General features: G+C 40.6%; 1 protein-coding gene across 12 annotated transcripts in view; it reads left to right on the top strand.

Annotated features, from left to right (window-relative positions):
• Positions 1-22,056, top strand: part of esrrb (estrogen-related receptor beta) — a 45,360-nt gene that overhangs the window by 702 nt on the left and 22,602 nt on the right. For 4 of the 12 annotated variants that reach the window (XM_055005605.1, XM_055005606.1, XM_035954261.2 and 1 more), the window contains exons 2-5: positions 1,284-1,401; positions 3,126-3,162; positions 6,856-6,924; positions 16,444-16,853. In XM_055005605.1, coding sequence (XP_054861580.1) covers positions 1,284-1,401; positions 3,126-3,162; positions 6,856-6,924; positions 16,444-16,853 — 634 coding nt within the window. The other 8 variants (XM_055005607.1, XM_055005610.1, XM_055005611.1 and 5 more) reach the window with 8 other exon arrangements.

The raw sequence follows: 22,056 nt of genomic DNA on the forward strand, positions 1-22,056 counted from the left end.
TATTTTGTGTATAAAATTAACCTGACAAAATACTTTTACTAAAGCTGAGGGTTTAGTATTGGTTTAACTTTGCAGTTGTGGAGTAATGTGTAGTATCATGTGTCATTTATTTATGTAAAGTACTGCAAAAAAAAAGTAAATCATAATTTGAATAAGATGTATTTTTTTAATAGTGATTCAAAATACTTTGAATAGAAACAGTATCGAAGTCTCTTAAAAACACCTCTACGTTACTTAAGACACCTAAATTAAATCAGTTTTCCTCTTTTAAAAAATTAAATATTGCCAAATGTTTACTAAATGCACCACCTACATATGTAGTATATTTAAGCCAACGCACAAGCACATGTGATGTGCACAGCCTGAATAAATGCAATGCAAACATATTTGATGCCAAAAGGACAAAATTTAACTCAAACAAAACAAGCGAATAAAAATAAAAACAACAACAATTTTTGATACCCAACACTGTCCTGCTCCCAGTTGTCATACTTAACTTTGCCAAGCCACGTGTGATGGAGTGTTTGCCTACTACAGGTCTATTATTTATTTGTATCAGATCCCTTCCTGTCAAATCAACTGTCACGCACTGTGATTTTTTTTCATAACGGAGCTGATAAGAAGCAGTGATAACAGCAGCAGGGCTTTCATAGCTCACGCTGCATGACAAAAGTCTGTATGGTGTCAAGTGTTGGGAGGCCACAGGAAACATGCAGAAATGTGATTTGTCAAATGAACGCAGTTATCAGCATGAAAGCTGTACACAAGTTAGATACCAGGATGATACTGTAGTCTGTCATGAGGGAGTATTCTGCTTTGTAGTATTCAGGTGTCCTAATTTCACCACTACTGTATGACATGTTCTGTGTTTGGTCCATTTGACACGTATTTTGTTAGTTTTTGTGTCTTTAACTGGTTCTTTTTTAAATATATTTTCATATATTTGTTAGATCCTAAACAAGATAGATTAGAGTGCTACAACTTGAACAAACGGCTGACTGTATAAGCATGTCCTGTTTTCTTTTTTGTTCACTATTTAGCTCATATTGAAGTCTGAGAACTGCGTTATAGTGATTTTTTCCCCCCTCTTTAATGAATTAAACTGACAGGTGTTTGATTTGGCATCAATCTTAATTGGAGTTTCATTTATTTAGTCATTTGTTTTGTCCCAAAAAGAGAGCAGATGCTGTGTGATCTGTGCCACTGTGGAGGCACTATTGCTGCACATCAATAGGCCTGTGATGATCAATAGGGATTGCGTGATGTTTTTGCATTGATTATAGAAACGTGAGCCGATGAATGGAACTGGATTCCTCTCCAGGGGTTATGCAGTTCCTGTTCAGCAGAGAAAACCGAAGAGCAGCAGAGCGACACAACACACCTTTTTGCATGAATCTGCTGGTAGGTCACGACTCCTCCTCACTCGCTCTTATTTTTACTGAAGGGGCTGAGGACCGTTGTCAGGCACCTTGTGAGTTTTTGAGAAGTGGGCAAGCTGCTGTTTCTTCTTCCTTGACTCAGCCAAGTGTCAAGATGCCATGGTAAGCTCTGTTCTTATAATGTGGGGATACAGTAACACGGAGACCCTCACTGACTGTGAAATGCTATCTGCATTCTCTGCATTCTTACTGAGCTTGATCAACAGTGAAACACAGGCGGTTCTAAAGCTGGGGTTAGAGAAGACAGAGCTGGATTTTCCGCTGCTTTAGAAGCTGATGGGCTTCCAGAATATGAGTTATGGCTTGAGATCCTCTCTCACAGGTGGTGAAAGGTTCACAATGGTCCCTCACATGTAACACCCGCAAATGGAGCTAACGACACAGCTCAATAAATACATTTACTGTCCTTAGTGGTTTGAAAGCTATTGCTTTTTGAAAGTGAAGTGCTGCAGATGCACTCGACTGTTTGCTGGAACTTCGACTGTGTGGCTTCGGTGTCAGATTTGACTTTATTATGTGTTATATAATGGATCATGGAAGCATTTTGATCTTTTTGTTGCGAGTTGTCATATAGTGAAATGAAGTGAGGTGTATGCTGTTTGATGAAGTTATTGGTTGTGTAGAGTAGCGCTACTTAGACTTTTCTTGTGGTTGAGTTTGATATGATTGCATGCTATTGCAAGCATACAGAAAATATAGAAACTTGAAGTACATATATGTGTATATAGTGATTTTTTTTCTAGGTTCATAAAACATAAATGATAAAATCTTGATATAAAACCCAAATATACTTTGCACTGCTATTAAATGAAGTTTAATTTTCCACAAGTGAGCAGAGAAAAAAATAATCAGTCTTTACTTTTTATTTCACCAGTGCTATTTGCATGTATTGATGCTTACAAATTGTATTTATTACCTTCATTTCTGTTTGAATTTGACTTTTTAGCATTCAGCATTGATCGGCTCCTTTTACTTAGCTGAGATGGAAACTTTGTGTGTTGACTGCTCTCCCAGTTGCATCTCTGTTGTTCATGTGATAGGTTGTTTTGTCTACGTGTGTGTTGTGCATAGTGGAGTGTGCGACTGAGCGTTTGGATCCCTCCTCCCCGGTGCTCCGCCGGCCCCTCTGTCGCTTTAAGTCCTGCCCCTCAGAGCCAGCCAACAGCAGCTGTTCCATATTCATCAAGCCCTTGAGTCTTAAAGAGCCCTATCCCGACCATGGAAAGAGTCATTCCTCTCGCTCGCACTCTCATGCTCTCTCCATCTTAGCGCTCATCCCGCTGCTGCCTGCGCTTCTCTCTCTCTCACTCCCCCTTTACCTCTCCGTCTATCCGTCCCTCCCCCCTTCACTCTCTCCCTCCCTCTCTCTCTCTGTCACACACACACATTCACTTACATACACTCAGACACACACTCTTTCTCCCTCTCTCTCTTTCTCTCCCACTCATATATACATAAACACATACATACACAACACACATGCTCCCGCACACACGCGCCCACTCAATCCATCAGAGTCCAACATACCTGTGCAGGCTGGGGGGAGCGGTGCTGGAGGGGGCTTTCGGCAGCGTTGTCTCTGAGGGTGCTGTGCTATCATTTGGGGAAGAAGCGGGTCTCAATTGTTTTCTCTTTCCTCTTCCTCTCATTCCTGGAATGCTAAAACTGGACTGATGGACATTTCAGAACTTTGTCTTCCAGACCCTCTCAGCTATCATAACCAGTAGGTGCACCTTCTTTCCTTCTTTTACTTTTCTTTATAACCCCTCTGTCGTTTCAGAATTTCTTTGCTTTTTCATCTTTTTTCTCGCATCCTTTTCTGATTTCATCTGCTCTTTTAACAGTAACTGCTCTTGTTTTATGTTTCTTAAACCCCACTAGTTATTGCACTGAACTTTTTTTCTCCTTTTAACAGTGATGTGCTTTCTTTTTCCTGGCTTCTCTACACCAACTCACACTCTCACACTGTTTTTAGGGATTTTAAATAACGCTGGACTTGACAGTATTGAGCAACAGGGCAGGTGCAACTGTGTATATACGTGCCAGCGCGTGTAGATTTATTGTGTGAGCAAATCATGTACGCTAGTCTTTCTAAATATCATTCAGAGCATGTCCGATTGATTTAACTTGCCCCTCTGCAAAGTGTGTATTTTTTCCCTAAAGAATTTGGGGTACCTGTCCAGTTGGGTTAAGAGCTTGTTTGCTGATGGCTTTGTTCCTAGATCCGGCCGCCCAGGGAGAATGAGAATAATATTTTAAGGAGACGAGATTAACATGAATCCGTGGAATTGGAGAGGATAAATTACACGCTGTAATATATATTTGTAGCCAGGGAAAGACGAATGACAGGACCCTGTAACCTCAGTGAGCTGGTAGGTCTGTCCCAGTCAGCGGCACGCCAGGCAAGCTGCTCTCTCAACAGCCCCTTGCTGCTGGGACAGTCTGGGCTTACACCGCCTGCATGATGAAACTTTATAAATCCACCAATAACTTAGATTTAAAACCACATAAATTATATATAATTGTAGAACAATTTTATTTGCTGTTGGATTTTTATTTTTAGATCAGTTTTGTAGGTGTGGCATAAAAATAACGTATTTAACAACAACAAATCCCAGAGAATGTATGAAAGAAACTAAACATTAGGCTTGTGTAAAGTTTTGTTTAAATATTATACTTTATATATCAGCATTTATTATTTTCCATTGATACTTCTGATAGTGCAATATACTTAGTAGTGGTGTTTTAGGGAGACCCATAAGATGTGTAAAGACATTTTGTTACCTCAGTGGACATAGACAATTTTAATTTTCTTCAATAGAATGTTTAGAAAAATGTTCCAAATTACAAAGTGCATTTTCATCATGTGTGCTAAATTCTGAGGACTTATAACTAATATTTTCATATTCTTAATATGATTCAGTGTCACCATAATTAATCTGTTTTTTATGTATTATAGTTTAAAAGAATACCTTTATTCAAAATCCCTAACTGACAACAATTCAGTGTGAAGTTAATAAGCTGAACTGTGTTAGTGTGTTTTGTTTTACTGCACACATTTATGTTACAGATATTTATTCTTCTGAGCTTTAGTCACAGCAAAAAATCATTCTAGAAAACATATTAAGATCTTCAACATATATGCAATTATCAGAGCTGTTTTTCTTCAAAATTGATCGTATAGCTTCACTTTTCTCTCTGAAACGCTTTAATACAAAATTACACGAGCAACAGTAGCAAAGTGGACATTTTTTTGGCTTGTTAGGTCTTACAAGTTGAAAAGTCTATGTTTTTCATTGTGCTCTTAAATCTGTATTTCCTAATTTGGGGAGCAAAACTGCTGCAATTTATATTTATTTCTGGCAGATCTTTACACCCACCTGCCTTTTATTTCCTCTACAAATGCAGTTTCCAACAAATATTGAATTACATTTATTGCACAGGGTGAAATATTAAACACATAAACTTTTGACATTTTCAGTTATGCTGCAAATTATTTGTTTGAAGGTTTAATCAATTTCATTTGTCTTTTTTCCCCTTTTTTATCTTCTCAAGTCATCTGTGAAAAATTCAGAGACATGTTTTTAATAAGTTTTACAGTTGAAGACAGAAAGCACACTGTGATATTCACTGTGTTGCTTCTATCAGATATAAAAGAAGTAGTTCAGAAATTTATACAGGCAAAAATATTTTTCATTAATATGTGCTTTGAAATACTATTTTTTAATATTCCTGTTGGTTTGTTATTTGTTTTACAAAACATAGGTGACATATTTATAAATATATTGTAGATTTAGTGATGCTGTGCACTAATTTAGAATTTGTATATAGCGATAGGAAATACTAATTCATTTTTAATGATTCTCTAAACTAGAAAGAAGCTGCATTTTTGTGCCCCATGGTGTCAGTATTTAGTTGACATTAATATCTTTATATTTTAAAATGATAGTGAGCAGAGAATTTAGCCTTCTAAAGCTGAATTGTGAACAGGTGTTTAATGTAGAAATAAATTCAGCAAATTACTGTACATGTATTCAGAAATTCTTACCAATAAAATGTGTGTCATTATGGTTTTTTTTTTTAAATCCCTAAACTCAAAATCTGTCACATTTGTTTTGTTGGAAAGCCTATCTTGGTTACATGTCTACCTGTCAACAGTTTATTTGCGGGATCTTTATAGCACTGGTTTGAATGTGCTGTTAATTTCTGTTCAGCGTTAGCTCTCTTCTGCTAATTGTACTGAGGGCTGGATGTGACCGTGATGCTTGGGTGAGAGGATTAGTGGGACGTATGTGCGCCATGTAATTAGCACAACATTGTGGTGGAATCACTGTAGGATGTGTCTGGGAATTAGATAGAAGTTTTGTCCTCTTGTTTCTTTTCAGACTGGAACTGGAAATGCAAGCATTAGAAAGTTATTACCAAGTATTCTGCAACTATATTTATTTGCTCAAAATTTCCTGCTTTGCCTTATGAAGCCCATTACATTCACACTGTTATTTACCTTTTCCAGACTTGTTTTAATCTAAATATCTCCTTTTTTAATGCAGTGAGTTATTTACTTTGTGAGTGTGACAGGCGTATTGTTCAGCTTGCATTGCAGTGGCTGTTCACACTTTTCAGAAGTCTGCTACGACTGAGGATTGCCAGTGAGAGTTCCTCAGAGCTTGCTAGAAAACACACATGATTTGAGCGGCAGTGAATTGAGATGTGACTTCTTTTTGTTTCTAAATGTTCCATCAACACCCATGCTTTCCTTAAGCCCTGGCAGAGCCACTGCAATAAACGAACTAGGCTATCCAATTTCCCTTCATGAAATAAGAGCTTTTTAATGTATTTTTAGAGAAGCAGAAAGAAGTTAGCACACAGTGATGAATTAGATTTCAATTTATTTGACTTCATTCCCAAGTTGCTGCATTAGAGCCTACAAACACCCATCTCTAGCAGTCCGTCCACTTGATTCTTATTAGGTTTCAGAAAACAAGGCGAGGGAATTGCATTAGTGTATCTTAAGTTAAAAGCTCTTTGCTCTTTGACCAAGTGTTTCATTGTTATTGGGTTAATCAGATTTTTGCTGTCTTCATGGAGATGCTATCACAGGCTAGAGGCAGTGGTGGGTAACCAAAGCAGCCGTGCACAGACACTATCCAGATGGGATCAGCTTACGGTAATTTGGTTTCAGAATACATTACCAGAAGAGGCTCCTGGCCGAGAATGGCCACCCCGCTATGAGCCAGTAGCTGGTGGCCTCTGTAGCAGCAGCGTACAGCCCAGCCATCCCACCTGTCCCACTCCCACCCTCCTCATCCAGCAGAGCTTTTAGGAGGTGTCGGGCTGTGTGCCTTTTAAAGAAAACCTAATGTGATTAAGTTCAGTTTGTTGCCCAATTCTAAATACTTCTTCCTTGTACCAACAGGGCTTTGTTGTCCAATTCATTAGAGAGATTCCTGAGTCCACTGGCCACGCTGGAGCCCTCTCATTTCTGGTATCTAGTATCATTACTCTCACTGTAAATATGTCACTCAACTCAGGCTGAGTGGGGGGAGCATGTTGTCCCTCTCCAGGCCAAATGGGGATGCAGAGTATATTGGCAGTCGCTGGATGTTAACTATTCTGTAGCTCCAGAGGTATTTGGGTTCATAGTTACTGCTTAGGCTGGCTTTTAAAGAGCTGCCACATCAAGCACATCCCTTTGCTGCTTTATTCTTCAGGTCATTAATTGAAAAATAATAGTGAGAATATCCGGAACAGAATAAACAGAAACAGCTGTTTTAAAATTTGACCTCTTTTTTATTTACATATTAATTTAGAAATTTATGTAAATCTTGTCATTTTACTGGTAATCTTTTCCTTTTATTTTTATGTAATTGGACAATTAATTGTTACAATAACACACTATCTCTTGAGAGGTCATCTGACGTTTGGCCTTTACGCTTCTTGGTGATTACCTACCATTGCCGCTTTGGCTACTTCACAACATCCACCTGCACAGAAATCACCAACCGTCACTGCATGCATCCTTCCTAATTTCTCGTCTACGGTAACCTTGGACACCTCCACCGCAGTGTGAGAATCTGTTTAAAAATAACCAGGTCCATTAGTCTAGAAGGATAATGCTAGCCTATGTGGGCTCTCATGCCCTTGTGGCAGCAGAGTGCTATCACTGACACAGTGCGTCAGCACTTCTTCCTGTTGCTCCAACATTGAAGGGCTCCTCTTCATTTACACACACATGCATGCATGCACGTATACATACATGCACATACAATAGGACATAGAAGTTTAGTAAAATACCTGCGTCAAGAAAAGAGCTGTTAATACTGTTAGCTGAGTGTTACAGTAGTTATAAGAAAACACAATGTGAAAACTAAAACTAAAGTTTGCTGTGTTTTCCAAGTTTGACATGTTTCATCCAAATGTGTCCCTTAATATTTGTCTGGCATCTTCCCTAAACCACACAACAATTCTTTTACTGTTTAAACAGATTCTATTTCCAGTAATTCACACTTTGTTAGAAAATGTGATGGAAGGCGGGTAACTATATGGGTGTTTATCAGTGAAGGCTATTGGTATTGAGCGGTCAGTTGTTTGAAGGTTATGTTTCGGAGCAGTAATTGAAATGCAAAATAACATTAGAATCGATGGTTAGCTTTGTTTATTTATGAAATCAATATCGAAACCGTCCGTCACAGTAGCGGCTCTGATTCCCACTGACAGCTTCACCAAGTCTTCCTGCGTGAGCCTTGCAACCATTACAGCTTTTAGAGCAAGCACTTTTTTTTGACATCACTTGTTGGAGAGCCGTGTTGAAATATTTCAGGCTCATATGCTAAAACACACAGTGCGTAGCTGGAAAGAAAGCTCAGGGGCATGGCATCATCCACTGTTGAAACTGTTAGATTAAAGAGACTGATGCATTGTTATGGGTGTGTCTACAACAGAGCGAGAGAGAGAGATTTACCCAGAGAAAGTAGATGTGACCAATAACCAGCCATTAACATGACAGTGTGCAAAAAGACAGCCATTATGGACTTAATTTCTTTGTCCATATATATTTTGACCTAATATGAAAAAAGCTTTGGTTATAAATCTTAGGAAATGGAGCTGTGAAATCCTGTTTCCAAAAATCTAAATAGGATGGTCTTAAAAATTAACATAATAAATATTTGAAAAAGATTATTGCTTTTACAAACGTGAATTTCATTACTAACTCAGATCCAGCAATGTTTTTCCGTTTAAATACTGATAAATAACTTTAGGCCGTATGTACTTCTTAGGTTTTATAGTCATTCATGCTTATTTATTTAGTTTTACATTTTAGAGGGGTCCGTCATCATTTTAATTATTTGTTTGATCTGCAGTTTCTCCCTTTTCAGGTTAGATCAGAAGCAGCATTTTACTTGACTCGTTTACCTTTGTCTGCATTCAGATCTCAAAATAGCTGTCAACACTCCAAACTTTTCAGTGATTCGAATGTGAACGTGAGGTGAAAATTAAATTATATTTCAATCTGTTTTTTGTCTGACTCTCTCTTGCCTCGGGTGCTATTCATTACAGGTTAACTTTTGTACAACTTGTCATGTCATACAACAATTTAGAGTGAAAACTGGACAGATTTGTTAGTGTAAAAGAGTGTGCATGCTTCTCCGTGTGTGCTTCTACTTGAATTATGCAGCCATGTGCTTTTGTATGTATTTGCCTGTTGGTTACAAAACATGTTCACATCAAAATGTCTCCTTATGAGACCTCCCCTGCAGCATTAAGTATAATGAACTGGTCATACTGAGTGGCTGGTAGTTGAACCCACGACACAAGACATGGTGAGTGCTACATTGCACGTTTCGCCCCTGAAGGAGGTGCATTAATTCAGGAAATATCCCCAAAGTTTAATTATTCCTGAATGGTGTGGTGGTGGACACTACCATATAAATCAGTTAGGCCCACCCGCCTTTTTATTACCAGCACTATTTATGGAGAATGTGTGGCAGCTGGTAGAGATGAGCCTGTAAAAAGCTAGAGGCTATTGCTATGACTATGTCGACTGCTGCGGCGTGTGACAGCCATAACAATAGTGCCTTTGACTAACGTGAATTCATTTTGGAACTGTTTAAATTGTGCGCTTCAAACAACATTTCAAATGCGAGAAACCAAGTTACATTTTCAACTCGATGAACATGCCGTCTCATGCACGTCATTTTAATCTCACCTATGTGCCATGAATGCACACTGACTGTGAGCCTTTGCAAACATTGACACATCTGATTGTGTTTAAATCATCCCAGACACCTGATAAACCTGCTAATTTTGGCCTGTTAATTTTGCCTTGCATATTTGTGTATGTGCATGCATGTGCTTGCATGTGTGTTTGTCTGTTTATATTTGGCTCTTCTTTTGATGAAGAGGATAATTTATGGTGGAGGCAGGATTGGCTCTTTGTTTTAGGCAGGTAGAGTTTCCCCCTAAACAAGGACAGCCTATCAGAAGAAGATTAATGAAGTAATTTCATGCATGGCTCTATGCCTCCGTCCCCTTGTACGCACAGTGACTGTGTCTAAACCTGTGATTTACATTGGACTGTGTTAAATAGCCTTAACCCTTTATAATAATATTTCTTTCTGTTTGTAGCTCTTTCTCTCTCTCTCTCTCACACACACACACACACACACACACACACAGACACACACACACACACACACTGTCACAAACATGCACAATCAGGATGACCTGTCACCTCTCTGATATGTCTCTTAGATCTCTTTTCTTTCAGTTTGTTTCACTAAAATCTGTGGACTGTGAACAGCTTTGCATGACTTATATTCAAATTTGTTGCTCAAGTTCCCATCATCCATATTTTATAATCCTACCTCTTTATTTTTTTTACATCATTACCCTACTGAGAGTAGATGAAAGGTGTGCTGTGGTTGATGTCTCCTGGCTTTTCACAGAATTTATGGCAGTTAAACGAAACATAGACTTAAAAGACAGTTTTTTTGCATATTCCTACAATATTACAAAGCAAGTCTGTACAGGTCAGTCAGTTGAAAGCAATTTCAGAAATAAGAGTGCTGAAGTCTTGTTTTTATTGAGTCAGCTTATGACTGGCCAATAAACACAGGAAATCTCATGATATACTGTCACAGTTAGATTTTTGATATGTTATTGATTGCATCGTGTTGCTGATATACATTATCTTTCAAACATTAATCTATTATACATCACAAAATCAGCACAACTGAGTAGGAAACTACACCTTTTTAAAATGTCAAGATAATTTAACTAAAAGCAGAAATCAAACTGATAGTTTATTTAATTTTATGCATTAGAGTTTTATAGCCGAAATGAAGCACAGTTTTAAAAAATATCTTTTTAGTAGCATGTTCACATACTCCTTAATTTTTCCTGCAAATTTTAACAGACAGAATATAATAAAGAGATAAACTGTCCAAAGCAGAGCAGTTCAGAGTGAAAACGTGTAGTAAAGCAAGAATCCACTTAAGTGTCAGTATTTCAAGGGACTGTATTGTGATATTGCCGCCAGTGTATCAGTAACATATCACACAACACCAGGTTGTGTCTGATGTCATTACCCACGCCAGTTTTCTTGTGACAAGCTTCAGAGGAAAGTGTCTTTAAGGGTCATTTTTGCCAGTGTACTATAATTGCTTTTTGTAGTTATCAAGAGCCATTGTAAATTTATGTTGTTAAATTATACCATGACTGTGCCACATAATGGATGTAATGAAAACTAATCTTTTCTAATAAAAAGGCAGAATTAGAAATTTGATCCCAAATGTACTGCACGGCAGGCTGGAATTATCCCTGAACTTCTTTTTTACATACAGTATGATGAGCTGTCCAATTCCGCAGAGAGCCTTTCCACAGGGTCTGCATAGAAGATTGTTAACTCTTTGCCGTCCATAGTTGGAAGTTTGGACAACGAACACCTCTCTCGTGTCGCCCAGCGACAGTAGCTCTATCATTAGCCAGTTGCTTCCCTCTACATCCCGAACTCAGCCCCTTATAAGAACTAGATCTGCCCAGTGCGGCCCAGACAGTTTACGTCAGACAAACAGCAGCGCCTGTATCACAAGAGGCCCTCTCTTTCCTGCCAGCAGCATCTCTAGAACAGGAAGGAACGGGAGGGGGGATCAATAGATGTGATCTGCTTCTTGGCTAGCTCTATCTTGTGGTGCCGCTGGAGCATGGGGCTCATGTTGTCATAGTGGAGTGAGCTCATGGCTTTATAAAGACTACAGTAACATCGCTGTGAAGAAGCTAAATATAATCCTCTGCTGGAGACTGAAAAAAACTTAATTGTCCAAGCCACAGAGCAGCATGGTCCCCCCAAGTGGTAACCCTGCACGAGCCCCTAGCCGACCGACTATTGATCCAGGGCCCTCGCTCCCCATTGGTACAATAAACACTTTTTTCTGTCTCTTCTCGCTCTTCCCCTCATGTATCTCCTCACTTACTTTCTCTTTTTGCCATTTTCCTGTTTTTCTGTCTCCTCGACTTCCCTTTTGTTTGCCTCCATAGATCTGCACATCATAAATCTTTGTCAGCTTCTCCTGAGTGTCTGGCATATCCGTTAATAAAGAGGCCCCTCCCTTATCCTCAGGTCCACCTCCTCCTCTCAGTCCTCTCTCTGCCAGAACAGGACTAATGAATGAGAAACTCCAAAATTAGGGGCCTCTCCCTCATAGATTAGAATGGGTCCCTATGGAGTGCCGGGCTTGCCTCCAACCAAACCACAGCCGTCAACCAACCCCCCCACCCCCATATTTCCATCTTTCATATTCTGTCTGCAGCACAAACACACACTGAGACATACGAGTGCATAAGGCCATGCAACATACACACACACTCATGCACATTGCCCCAGGAGTCTGTTGGCCCCTTATTCCCCCGATGGTCATTAACCTGGAACCAGTTAGACAGAGAGGCATACTCCATATTCCAGCTAAGTGTGTTTTGGAATCTCCAATTCCTTCCTTTTTCCCAAGGGTCACAAAACCCCCTCCCTGAGCCCCAGCCCTTTTTCATTTACATTTTCCCCAGTGAGAACACACATCAAGCACCCTTGGTGGCATACAAGCATCTATATGTATTTTTGTGACTTTTGTAGGGCTGCACAGATTTTGACTATGGTCTCCGCTTTCCCAAAAATGAGTCCCTGGCTGTGTGTGTCAGAGCGTTAAAAGGTGGCAGTGGCCCCTGGAGAAGAGGTCAGCATGGCAGCTGCCAGTGGGTTCTGGCTGTGGTGGGGAGGCTGAGCCGGGCTGAGAGAAGGTCTGTCAGGAGCTAATTGAGTTCGTCCTACCAGCGCTGACTCTGGGGCCAGTGGCTTATCAGGCCACATCGCCTGGGGCCCTGGAGACAGATCTGCCCCTACTGGGGCATCTGATATCACCATCACCCTGCCTTCAGATGTCAACCCCCGCCACTAACCCTTTCCCCTTCACTTACTCAGTCTGATCAGGTAGCAGGGATGTGACACACTGGGATGAGGTGAGCAAATGTTATAAAATGGTGTTTTTGGCATCTGGTGGCCTTGAGAGTGAAAAGGACATCAGGAATTTACTCACTGTTTGAGTTGACTCTGGAGCACAGGTTTGTTCTGTATGATTGTGATTTACACATGGAACAGGGAGAGTGCTGTTGTCACACCGAGAGCAGAGGACGATGTCAGGATCCTCCTGAAGGAGGCAGGTATAGCTCTCAGCAGGAACACTTACAAATTGGCTCAATTAGATCCTGAATGTTCTGTGTTCTTACAATAGTGTCATCCAGTGTTCAGAATTTTGCTTGCAGGCGAGGGAAGTGTTGAGATGAGAGGAATGAGAGCTCTGCGGTTCTCCTCTCGGAAGTGAAGGAACAGCGAGTGTGAGACGAGCTGCCAGATCATTAGGCCAGCTAATCCTGGTCACAGCAGCACCAGTGGAATGATATTAGGGATCTGAAATGCTGTTAGGAGGGCCAGGTGGAATCAGATTAAAACCAAACTGCGCAGTGTGCGTTTGCGGGCCCATAACCTACTACTCAGCATGAATTTTGATCGGTACAAAGGGAACAAAAGGAGGAGGAACAGAGAGAGAAAAAGAGAGAGGGAGAGATACTGTGTCTTAGACCAGAGCTGCTCCTTTGGGCAGCCAGGCAGCAGAATTTGAAAAGCTCTTACCTTGAGGAAGGAAGGAAGACAGAACTATAGATTTTACAGCATCAAGTCTCAGATACTTCAGCAGACCCTTTCCTGTCTGCTCTGTCCGTGTAGCACACAAGCTAATTAGCACCTGCCCTACATATTGAATTATTTATTAGGACTATTGCTGCTGTCAAACTATTTAATGTTCATAATTCATTCTCCTTACAATTGTATTTATAGATTTAAATTGGACCTGTCCCAGCAGAGATTACGAATATTTATAGAAATATTTTAGACTGTTTGATTAATACGCCAGGTTCAAGTGGTTAGGAGTCCCTCAGTATCATTAATCAATATATGCAGGCTTGTTAAAAACATAAGCATAGCAGTGGTATAATGTGTCATAGCAGAATGAGTTAAGGGGATTCTAGCCAGCACATTTATTATAGATGACCACATTGAGCTGGAGGGGAAACAGTTAAGACACTTATGCAATTATGCTAAGTGTCACCCTGAAGGTGGCCTTTGAACCGGGGTTAAGCTTACTCTGAATTTGTGAAATAAAAGCTAAATGGAGCCATCTTGTGCTCCCGCGTTTTAATATATAGCCTTTAATAAGCCAAGTGCAGGTGCCCTATCGCACAGGTGCACATATCCATCTGAAACAGAGAACATAAAGCAGATGAACACAGAGCCGTGCATTAATTTATGGGGATGCAATCTGCATTCATTATCAAGAGAGGCAAGTTCTATTCTAGAAAGGCACGAACAGGTTCCACTTTTTCTGTTTCTCGACGAACATTAAAGAGAAGAGGTGGATTACTCTCAAAGCAGTAAATCAGAACAACCACCCACAATGCCGTCACCTAATTGTTTAAAATGAGAGTAACTGAAACAAAAAAATGTACATTGGACTGCAGTTTGTTGAGCAGAGTGGTGGCTGTTTTATAAAGTGAAGGCTTTGTATTGCAAGAAGAATTCCAGAAGTACTCAAGCAAAGGGCTGATTCCACAAGGTCAACGGTTTTAACAGGGGGCATTTTTTATTATTTATTTTAGCAGTTAACCTTTTTGTGAATTTCCAGAAGTGGTAGGCACCTGGAGCTCCAATGAATATACATGACAGCAGGGAGGGAAACCCGGGAATGAGATTTAATTTGACACGCTGACCCCCATCTCCACGGGCCCAGGAAGCCAGGGTGAGAAAATAAGGTTGACCCAGTGACCCCTGGGCCTGAACCCCTCCGTCACCCATCCTCACAATTAAATCAGCCTCAGAGCACAAGAAGCAGTCCGGCCAACCAATAGCGGACACTGCAGCGGAGGCCTCTCGCTTCCGGTTGTCTCTGAAGTGCTCCGAGACTGACAGCCTTCATCCAATCAGAAAGATAGAGCCCAGTGGGAGACATCCCCCGCTCCCTGTGCTGATGGTAAACTGACATGTCAAATATGTAAACATTACCATTAGTTGGCAATATGCTAATGGAACTAATGTGCTAAAGCACAACTTGTGCTGTCTAGCTGCCACTCAGTAGGAACCCCTGTATCTGAATTTGCATAAGCCATGCAAGGCTCAATTTAGTTAATGCAGGCAAGTGCAGGTGACCTTTCACCCCTCCATGGTACCTAATGCAAAAGGGTGTGTGTATGTGTGTGTATGTTAGTGTGTGACCTCGCCTTGACCCATAGAGGTTACTATGTCTACACGGCATCCCCAACACATTGAGTTATTCATCTCCTCTACCGGTTCACCTCTTCCGTTCACTCGATTTGTGGATGGAAAAAGGATTTGTCCAGACCCAGTTTTTACCCCTGTTGTTTTCTCAGTGCAATTTCAAGTTAGAGGTTATAGAGCAGTGCTGAAATAGATTTATATGGGCAAGGAAGACTTCAGAGTGCATTTTGTGGCCACAGCCAAAAGGCTGCACTTTAGTCTGCACACGTTACAGCATCAGATTGCATGTACTCCAAAATACAGTTATTAGGCAGACAGTGAAAAAGTCAATATCTTGCCATCATGTTTCCTTTTGGTTGACTGCTGACTCAAGGAGACAAGTCAAGGTCCGCTGTGCTCTCTAAACTATGGAGATGCCCCCGTCTTGCTGCGCTGCGTGTGTGTGTGTGTGTGTGTGTGTGTGTATGCACTTGTGTGTTAAGTTATTTGAGTGCTCTCTTTCTCTTTCCCTCTTTCTGTCCCTCTGTCTCTCGTTCTCTTAAACTTTCCTTTCTATCTGTCTGCGTGTTTGTGTTGTTCGGGGATGTGTGCAACTGTGTAAAGATGTGTGTCTTGTAGTTGTGTGTATTTAGACTCTGAAGCACTTTTGCAGCGGTTGTAGTGTGTAGCTAATGAAGCACTTAGAATCCTCACTTGGCTTCACTGGAAAGATGGAAAAAAGCAGACATGACTGTAGCAGATATACAGCACATTTAAGTGTCACTACAGTATACAACCACAGGAAACCTTTCAAATGTGCTTCCTGTCCCTGAAAATTACACATTTATATTTAGAAATGCATCTTTTTCATCAAAAAATGTTTTTAATATGACTGGCAGTTGCTCTGCTCTGTATTAGGAATATGTTAAGGCTTGTCTTTAAATGATTCATTCACTGTAAATTCATTAACTTTCGAATATTTAACATAATGTCTTGTTAAAGGGAAACAGCACTTACAGTGTAATTGTCATGAATTGTCACATAGTCATTTTATTCAATGTAATATTTTGCTGTTTAGGCCCTTCCGTCATTCTACTGGATAATGAGATTCATTACTACCCTCTGAAGATCTCTGCTAATCATCCTCATCTTCTCCTCCTCCCTTTCCCATCAACCCTCCCCCTTTGACTCACCTCATACCTCCCCCAGGCTGCTGAATAGGATGGCCGCTGATGACCGGCATCTACCCTCCAGCTGTGGGTCTTACATCAAGACGGAGCCATCCAGTCCCTCCTCGGTCATCGACACGGTCAGCCACCACAGCCCCAGTGGCAACTCAGACGCCAGCGGTGGCTATGTCAGCGCCATGAACAGCCACTCGAACGGCCTGGACTCTCCGCCTATGTTCACCCCCAGCGGGCTCGGGGCTGGCACCTGCCGCAAGCGCTATGACGACTGCTCCAGCACCATCATGGAGGACTCGTCCATTAAGTGCGAATACATGTTGAACTCCCTCCCCAAGAGGCTGTGCCTGGTCTGTGGAGATATAGCCTCAGGGTATCACTATGGGGTGGCCTCTTGTGAGGCCTGCAAAGCCTTTTTTAAAAGGACAATACAAGGTATTTTTCTCCTCTCACCTTCCCCCAACAAACACTCAATACAAGTTATTTCATCCCATGTCGCCGCATCACTAGACAGAAAAACACCCTCCATACAAGACACCTTTGGCCTCACAACAACACTGAAACATACTCACTCCAAGAAATTCACTATGTAAAAAAATCACTGGAGTGTGGAAGATGTTCTCTCTACCTCCTGAGACCAGCAGCCTCTAGAAAAAAAAGTGTTTGTAATTTATTAAAATGTGCAGTAAGTAACTACTATGGGATAAAATAAAAACACATGAATTTAATGATCATCAAATAACGCTGCATTTCACAAATAATATATATATCAACTTAATAAAACAAGAACCAGTCAAATATTTTGGCAAGGGACAGGCACCCAGTGAGCTTATGATGACATCATCTGTCATGGTTGGTGGAGTATGGTGGACACGACATCATCGCTCAGAGGTCAGATTTGGTGGAGTGTGGGGCTGTTTGCCCAGATGCCTTGGGGGGCTCAGAGAACATGCTTTATTATTCTTGTCCTGTACTGTGTGTGAGTGTGTGTGCATGCCTTGGGACCAGGGTGCGATTGGCTATCTGCAAAGCATGATGTATCACAGCTTCTCATTAGAGAGGCAATGAAAGGCCCCCCACTGTGAAACTGTGCGCTCTGCTCCAGATTAATCAGGAGGACGAAGATATTGTTGAGCCTGGAAAAAAATCTGCACAACAGGCACAGCTGTCCAGGACTAAGCTCTGCCGGCTTAGTAGCAGAATACATGCAGTGGAAAAACTAGATAAAATAGGTAAAAGGAGCCAAAGGGCTTCGGTATGGTAAAATGAGATGATTGAGAGTGGAAGCAAAACAGGAATTTGATCTTTAGGCTAAATGACATCTTTCATCCACTGCTTTCAGTAAATTTTCATCAGCAAATGATGGCATTCATTATATGGAGAGCAGGCTGTCTGTCTAGATGCTAGGTGTTGATTTTGGACCTTACGGCCCTATCAGCTTTAGACAGTCTATGTACCTTTTGCAGGCAAACAAAAGCATTAGTCCAAATCCTCATGTTTACTCATGCTGCCATCAGCAATCCTGTCTATTGACAAAAGATGAACATTTTCTCTCAAGTAACGTAACTGGGCTTTTGTCCCCTCACTAAAAGTACACTGACGGCAACACAATGGAACAGAAAAGAGGCATCGGGAGAGAAAGAGACATCTTAAGTGGAGCAATGGCCCAAACAATTAAGAGCAAGGTACATGGAAAAAAAACTGAAAGCTCCTCTTTTTCCCCCCTCACTTTGCATTGTCGATTTGAAATCCCTCTCTTTCTCTTCTTGGAGGGCTGCCTGTAATGGAGCTAATCTGCCGTCGTTTGTCCGAGCCACAGGAGTTTTGTCAATAACAATCAGCGTTTGGAAAGTGTAATTAAGGCCGAGGCTTTTCATTAGGAAGAAGGGAGGGGGCCGTCTCCAGGGACGGGCATGCCAATTAGAAACTCAGGCACGCGTCGCCGGGTAATTTCAGGGAAAGGAGGGGAAAAAAACCCAGGACTTCTTTAGATTGGAGAGGGACCCTGCTGCTCTTTCAGAGGAGAGGAGGAGAGGCTTAATGGCATAATAATCAGACAGGGGTCCCAGGCAGAGAAGGCAGGACGACGGAGGGACTTTTTGGGGGAGGTGAAAGCCTTCTGAAATGATAAAAGAAACACATGCAGGATTGCTAGAGGAAAATGGAGGCAGTAAATAGCGGGATGTAGAGCCCTTGAAAGAATGAGAGGGTGCCGTTGATGAGAACTGATTAATTAAAGGAATAACGAGGCAGTCAAGGGTGGAGTGTGAGACGGCCCTCTCTAATGAGAAGAAAACAAAGGAGCTGTCTTTGCCAGCCCTTTATCACATTGTTCTATAACACTTAGGGCAAACACACTAAGTTAATGTTAACCATGTACATGACATTTTCTTTATCACCTTGTGCTCACCTTGTGTAACTCTGTGTTTTCTTGTGATGCAGCAGCTTATTCTTGATAGTCAATATGTTGCTAAACATATAAACATATAGTAGTTTTATAAATAGATTTTTAAATGAGTGTTGAAATTTACACATATTCTCTGAGCACTGTTATCTTTAGATCTGCTTCACTTCCACTCTGGCCTGCACTTCTTCAGCTGAGGCTCTTACCTTTTCAACAAAAAGCAGACGGCAAATCCATCTTCCGTCACCTATTCACCCAGTGAAAAGCCCCTTGAACTCATACGTGGAGATAGTTGCATTAGTCAAGGCCAGACCCAAATTAATGTCAACCTGGATCTCCATCCATCCCAGAAATACCCCTGTTCTCATTGCTCCCTAATCATCCCCCCATCCCTGCACCTCACGTGCCCCACCAATCAAAAACATAAATGTCTTATTGAACCGTGTTTTCTTCCCATTTTGAACCCAAGTGTAAAATTGCTTGAAAACCAACTGAACTCAGTGGCCCTCTTTTATATGAAGTAATAGACCTTGACAGTAAGCCTGTAAAAGTCAGTTTAGATTTTGATGAGAAATACCTGCCATTTTACTGTAATTTACTTACAAGACCTGACTTTCCCCTCTGTGCCCTGGCATGGGTCCTGAAAAGCCATAAAATAGATTGAGACAGATACTTATCAAGAGAAGAAGGAGGGAAATCTTTTTCTTCTCCTTTCACTCTGTAATGTTATTGGTAACCATACCATAACCTCTCTAAAGACGGATAAACCCGAGCATGGACCTCGGGTTAAAGGGTTTCCTGACAGTGCTTCATTTTTGAAAGTGAAACATACCTTTACTGTATGAGCCAGGACATCAATTCTGGACATCATTTCTAAATGGCAAAGATATTTTATGACATTTAATACTTGTACTACTCAATGTCTGAATTTAATGAAATCAGAAATCCCTGTTAAAAACAGTACTTATGTGTCACTTTGTTTAACTACTGTGCAGGACACCTTATAGAGAACAAAACGATCTGTTAATCCATTCATCTATGTATTTCCTTTTACTCCTTTAAACCCTTCCCATTTCTGAAATCAGTTTAATTTAATCTCTGTATGACTTAGTTCAGTGAAGTCAGTTCAGTTCAATTCAGGGGAAATTTTGAGCTCAATATAAGACAGCTGCAAAAACAAGAAAGAGACAAACTATATAACGGAAATAAGGTCGTCATACAGTATATTAATCATGTACACATAAAAACCCCCAAACATATAAATCTGATTAAATATATGTATTAAATATGTATTTACTTCACATTGATCTTTAATTAGTAATTCTTATAATTTAATAATTAACCATAAAATAACAGGTACATTCTGCATATAACATACATGAAGAGTTGATGTAATGTTGACTGAATATAATTAAAATTGTATGTTTTTTACTTCTGTGTTTAGATATATTACTGATGGAAGAGAATGTTGAACAGCATCAGTTATTATAATAACTTATATTTAAATTTTCTACATGTATTTAAATATCTGCTATCTGCTGTAATTTTGGGATCACAGTAATTTTTAATCTTGTGCTTTAGTACTTGATTGCAAGGCTTCACTTTTGTTTAAATGATGGCTTTTGCCAATACAATGAAATTTCATTGCATTTTTTTCTTTTACATCCATTTTAATAGACGGCCAACAGGCCAAGGGAGGTCAGAGTATACAGTCATTCTACATCAGCTAGGAGGAATTCGACATGTTATGAAGTGGGACTTTAGTGGGACTGTATATATATTGATACCAAAACACCCTCAGCTATAAATATAAACCGAATGTAGAGATGAAAAATTAGTTAATCCGCCTCTCACTCTGCATTGAGCTACGAGAAGCCCCCTCTGACAGAACATCAGACGAACAGAGGGCTTCACAGGACAGGTGGACACAGTAGCACGGCAGCATGGGAGCTGCTGTTTGTTTTTGTTTCTGGAGTGTATGATATCAAAGGACTAAGTTAGCCACCAGGTGTGGTTTGTGCACGTGTCCCGGGGACCTCTGAAAAAAGGGAAGTGAGAGGAGGAGGAGGAGAAAAAATAACCCCGTAAGCAAAGTGTCCTCACACATGGGTCAGCTGGGCGGAGTGGCACTGTGCAAACCAATCTACAACACAGAATACATGTGCAGTGCCAATTTTACTGGAATATAGAATTTGATATATAAAGTGAAGAAAGTGTGAATTCTTTCAGATTTATATTCAGAATTCATATTTATGGAACTTATTTTGCAGTTTCTGTCAGAATTACTGATTGTTTAGTGTATAATGGAAACACAAACAAAAAAGACCCTGAGGAATTAACTCCTGCACAGGGTGGCAGCTGATGGGAAATGGATAGGATTATTATGGTCTGGGTCTGCTATGACAACAGAGAAAACAGACAGAGGAAAGACAATCAGAGCTCATCAGCCGCTTCCCTCACACCTTTATTTACCCCAATCCCAAAGAGATGAGGAGAATTAGCATAATGATTTCTAACCCAGATATAAGGAGGAATTTCTAATTATTTATAACATCTTGGGACCCTCCACTTGATCTGTCCAATAATGTTAACATAATTGCATAAGTTGTCAAAGGCTGTTGGAGGGCTAGTGGAGGAACGCCAGTGGAATATTACACAGCTTCCTGTACAGAAATGTGGAGCGAGGGTCAGAGCTATGGAGCAGCTGCAGGATGTTGGGATGCAACCTGCATGTGTCTGTGTGTAACGTTTGTCAGTCAGTTAACAAGCACCAAAGAAGATATTCTATCTGTTGAAGGGGACATGTATGTTCACCTAAGTCTATTTTAGTGGATGAGGAAGAATATGTTTTGGAAATTCAAATCATTAAGTTACATTTTTACACTACTCAACAATGCATATCACTATTATACTGAAAAAGACATGAGCAGGGGGTTAAAAGAAAAGTTTAGAGAAATTCCAATGTCAAAAGCTTTGAAGCTGAAAGCTCACTCAAACTGAGGATAATTCAAATTCCTGGGCTTGAAGCGACCATTACACTGAAACCCTTTATTGAAAACCCCTGAATACAGTAAAATGTAGGGAATCAGGCAGAAACGGAGGAACAGCCGCACATATCCTGCCCTTTCTATTGCTAATGCTAGAGTAGAGCAGAACCGGCTCTTTTATTGTGTAGCAATGAAACTCTTTTTCATTGCTCCGTCCTGGAATCAGACGCTGCAGTTGAATAATGCA

The sequence above is a fragment of the Amphiprion ocellaris genome, chromosome 20 (genome assembly GCF_022539595.1).
Source record: "Amphiprion ocellaris isolate individual 3 ecotype Okinawa chromosome 20, ASM2253959v1, whole genome shotgun sequence".
Taxonomy (NCBI): domain Eukaryota; kingdom Metazoa; phylum Chordata; class Actinopteri; family Pomacentridae; genus Amphiprion; species Amphiprion ocellaris.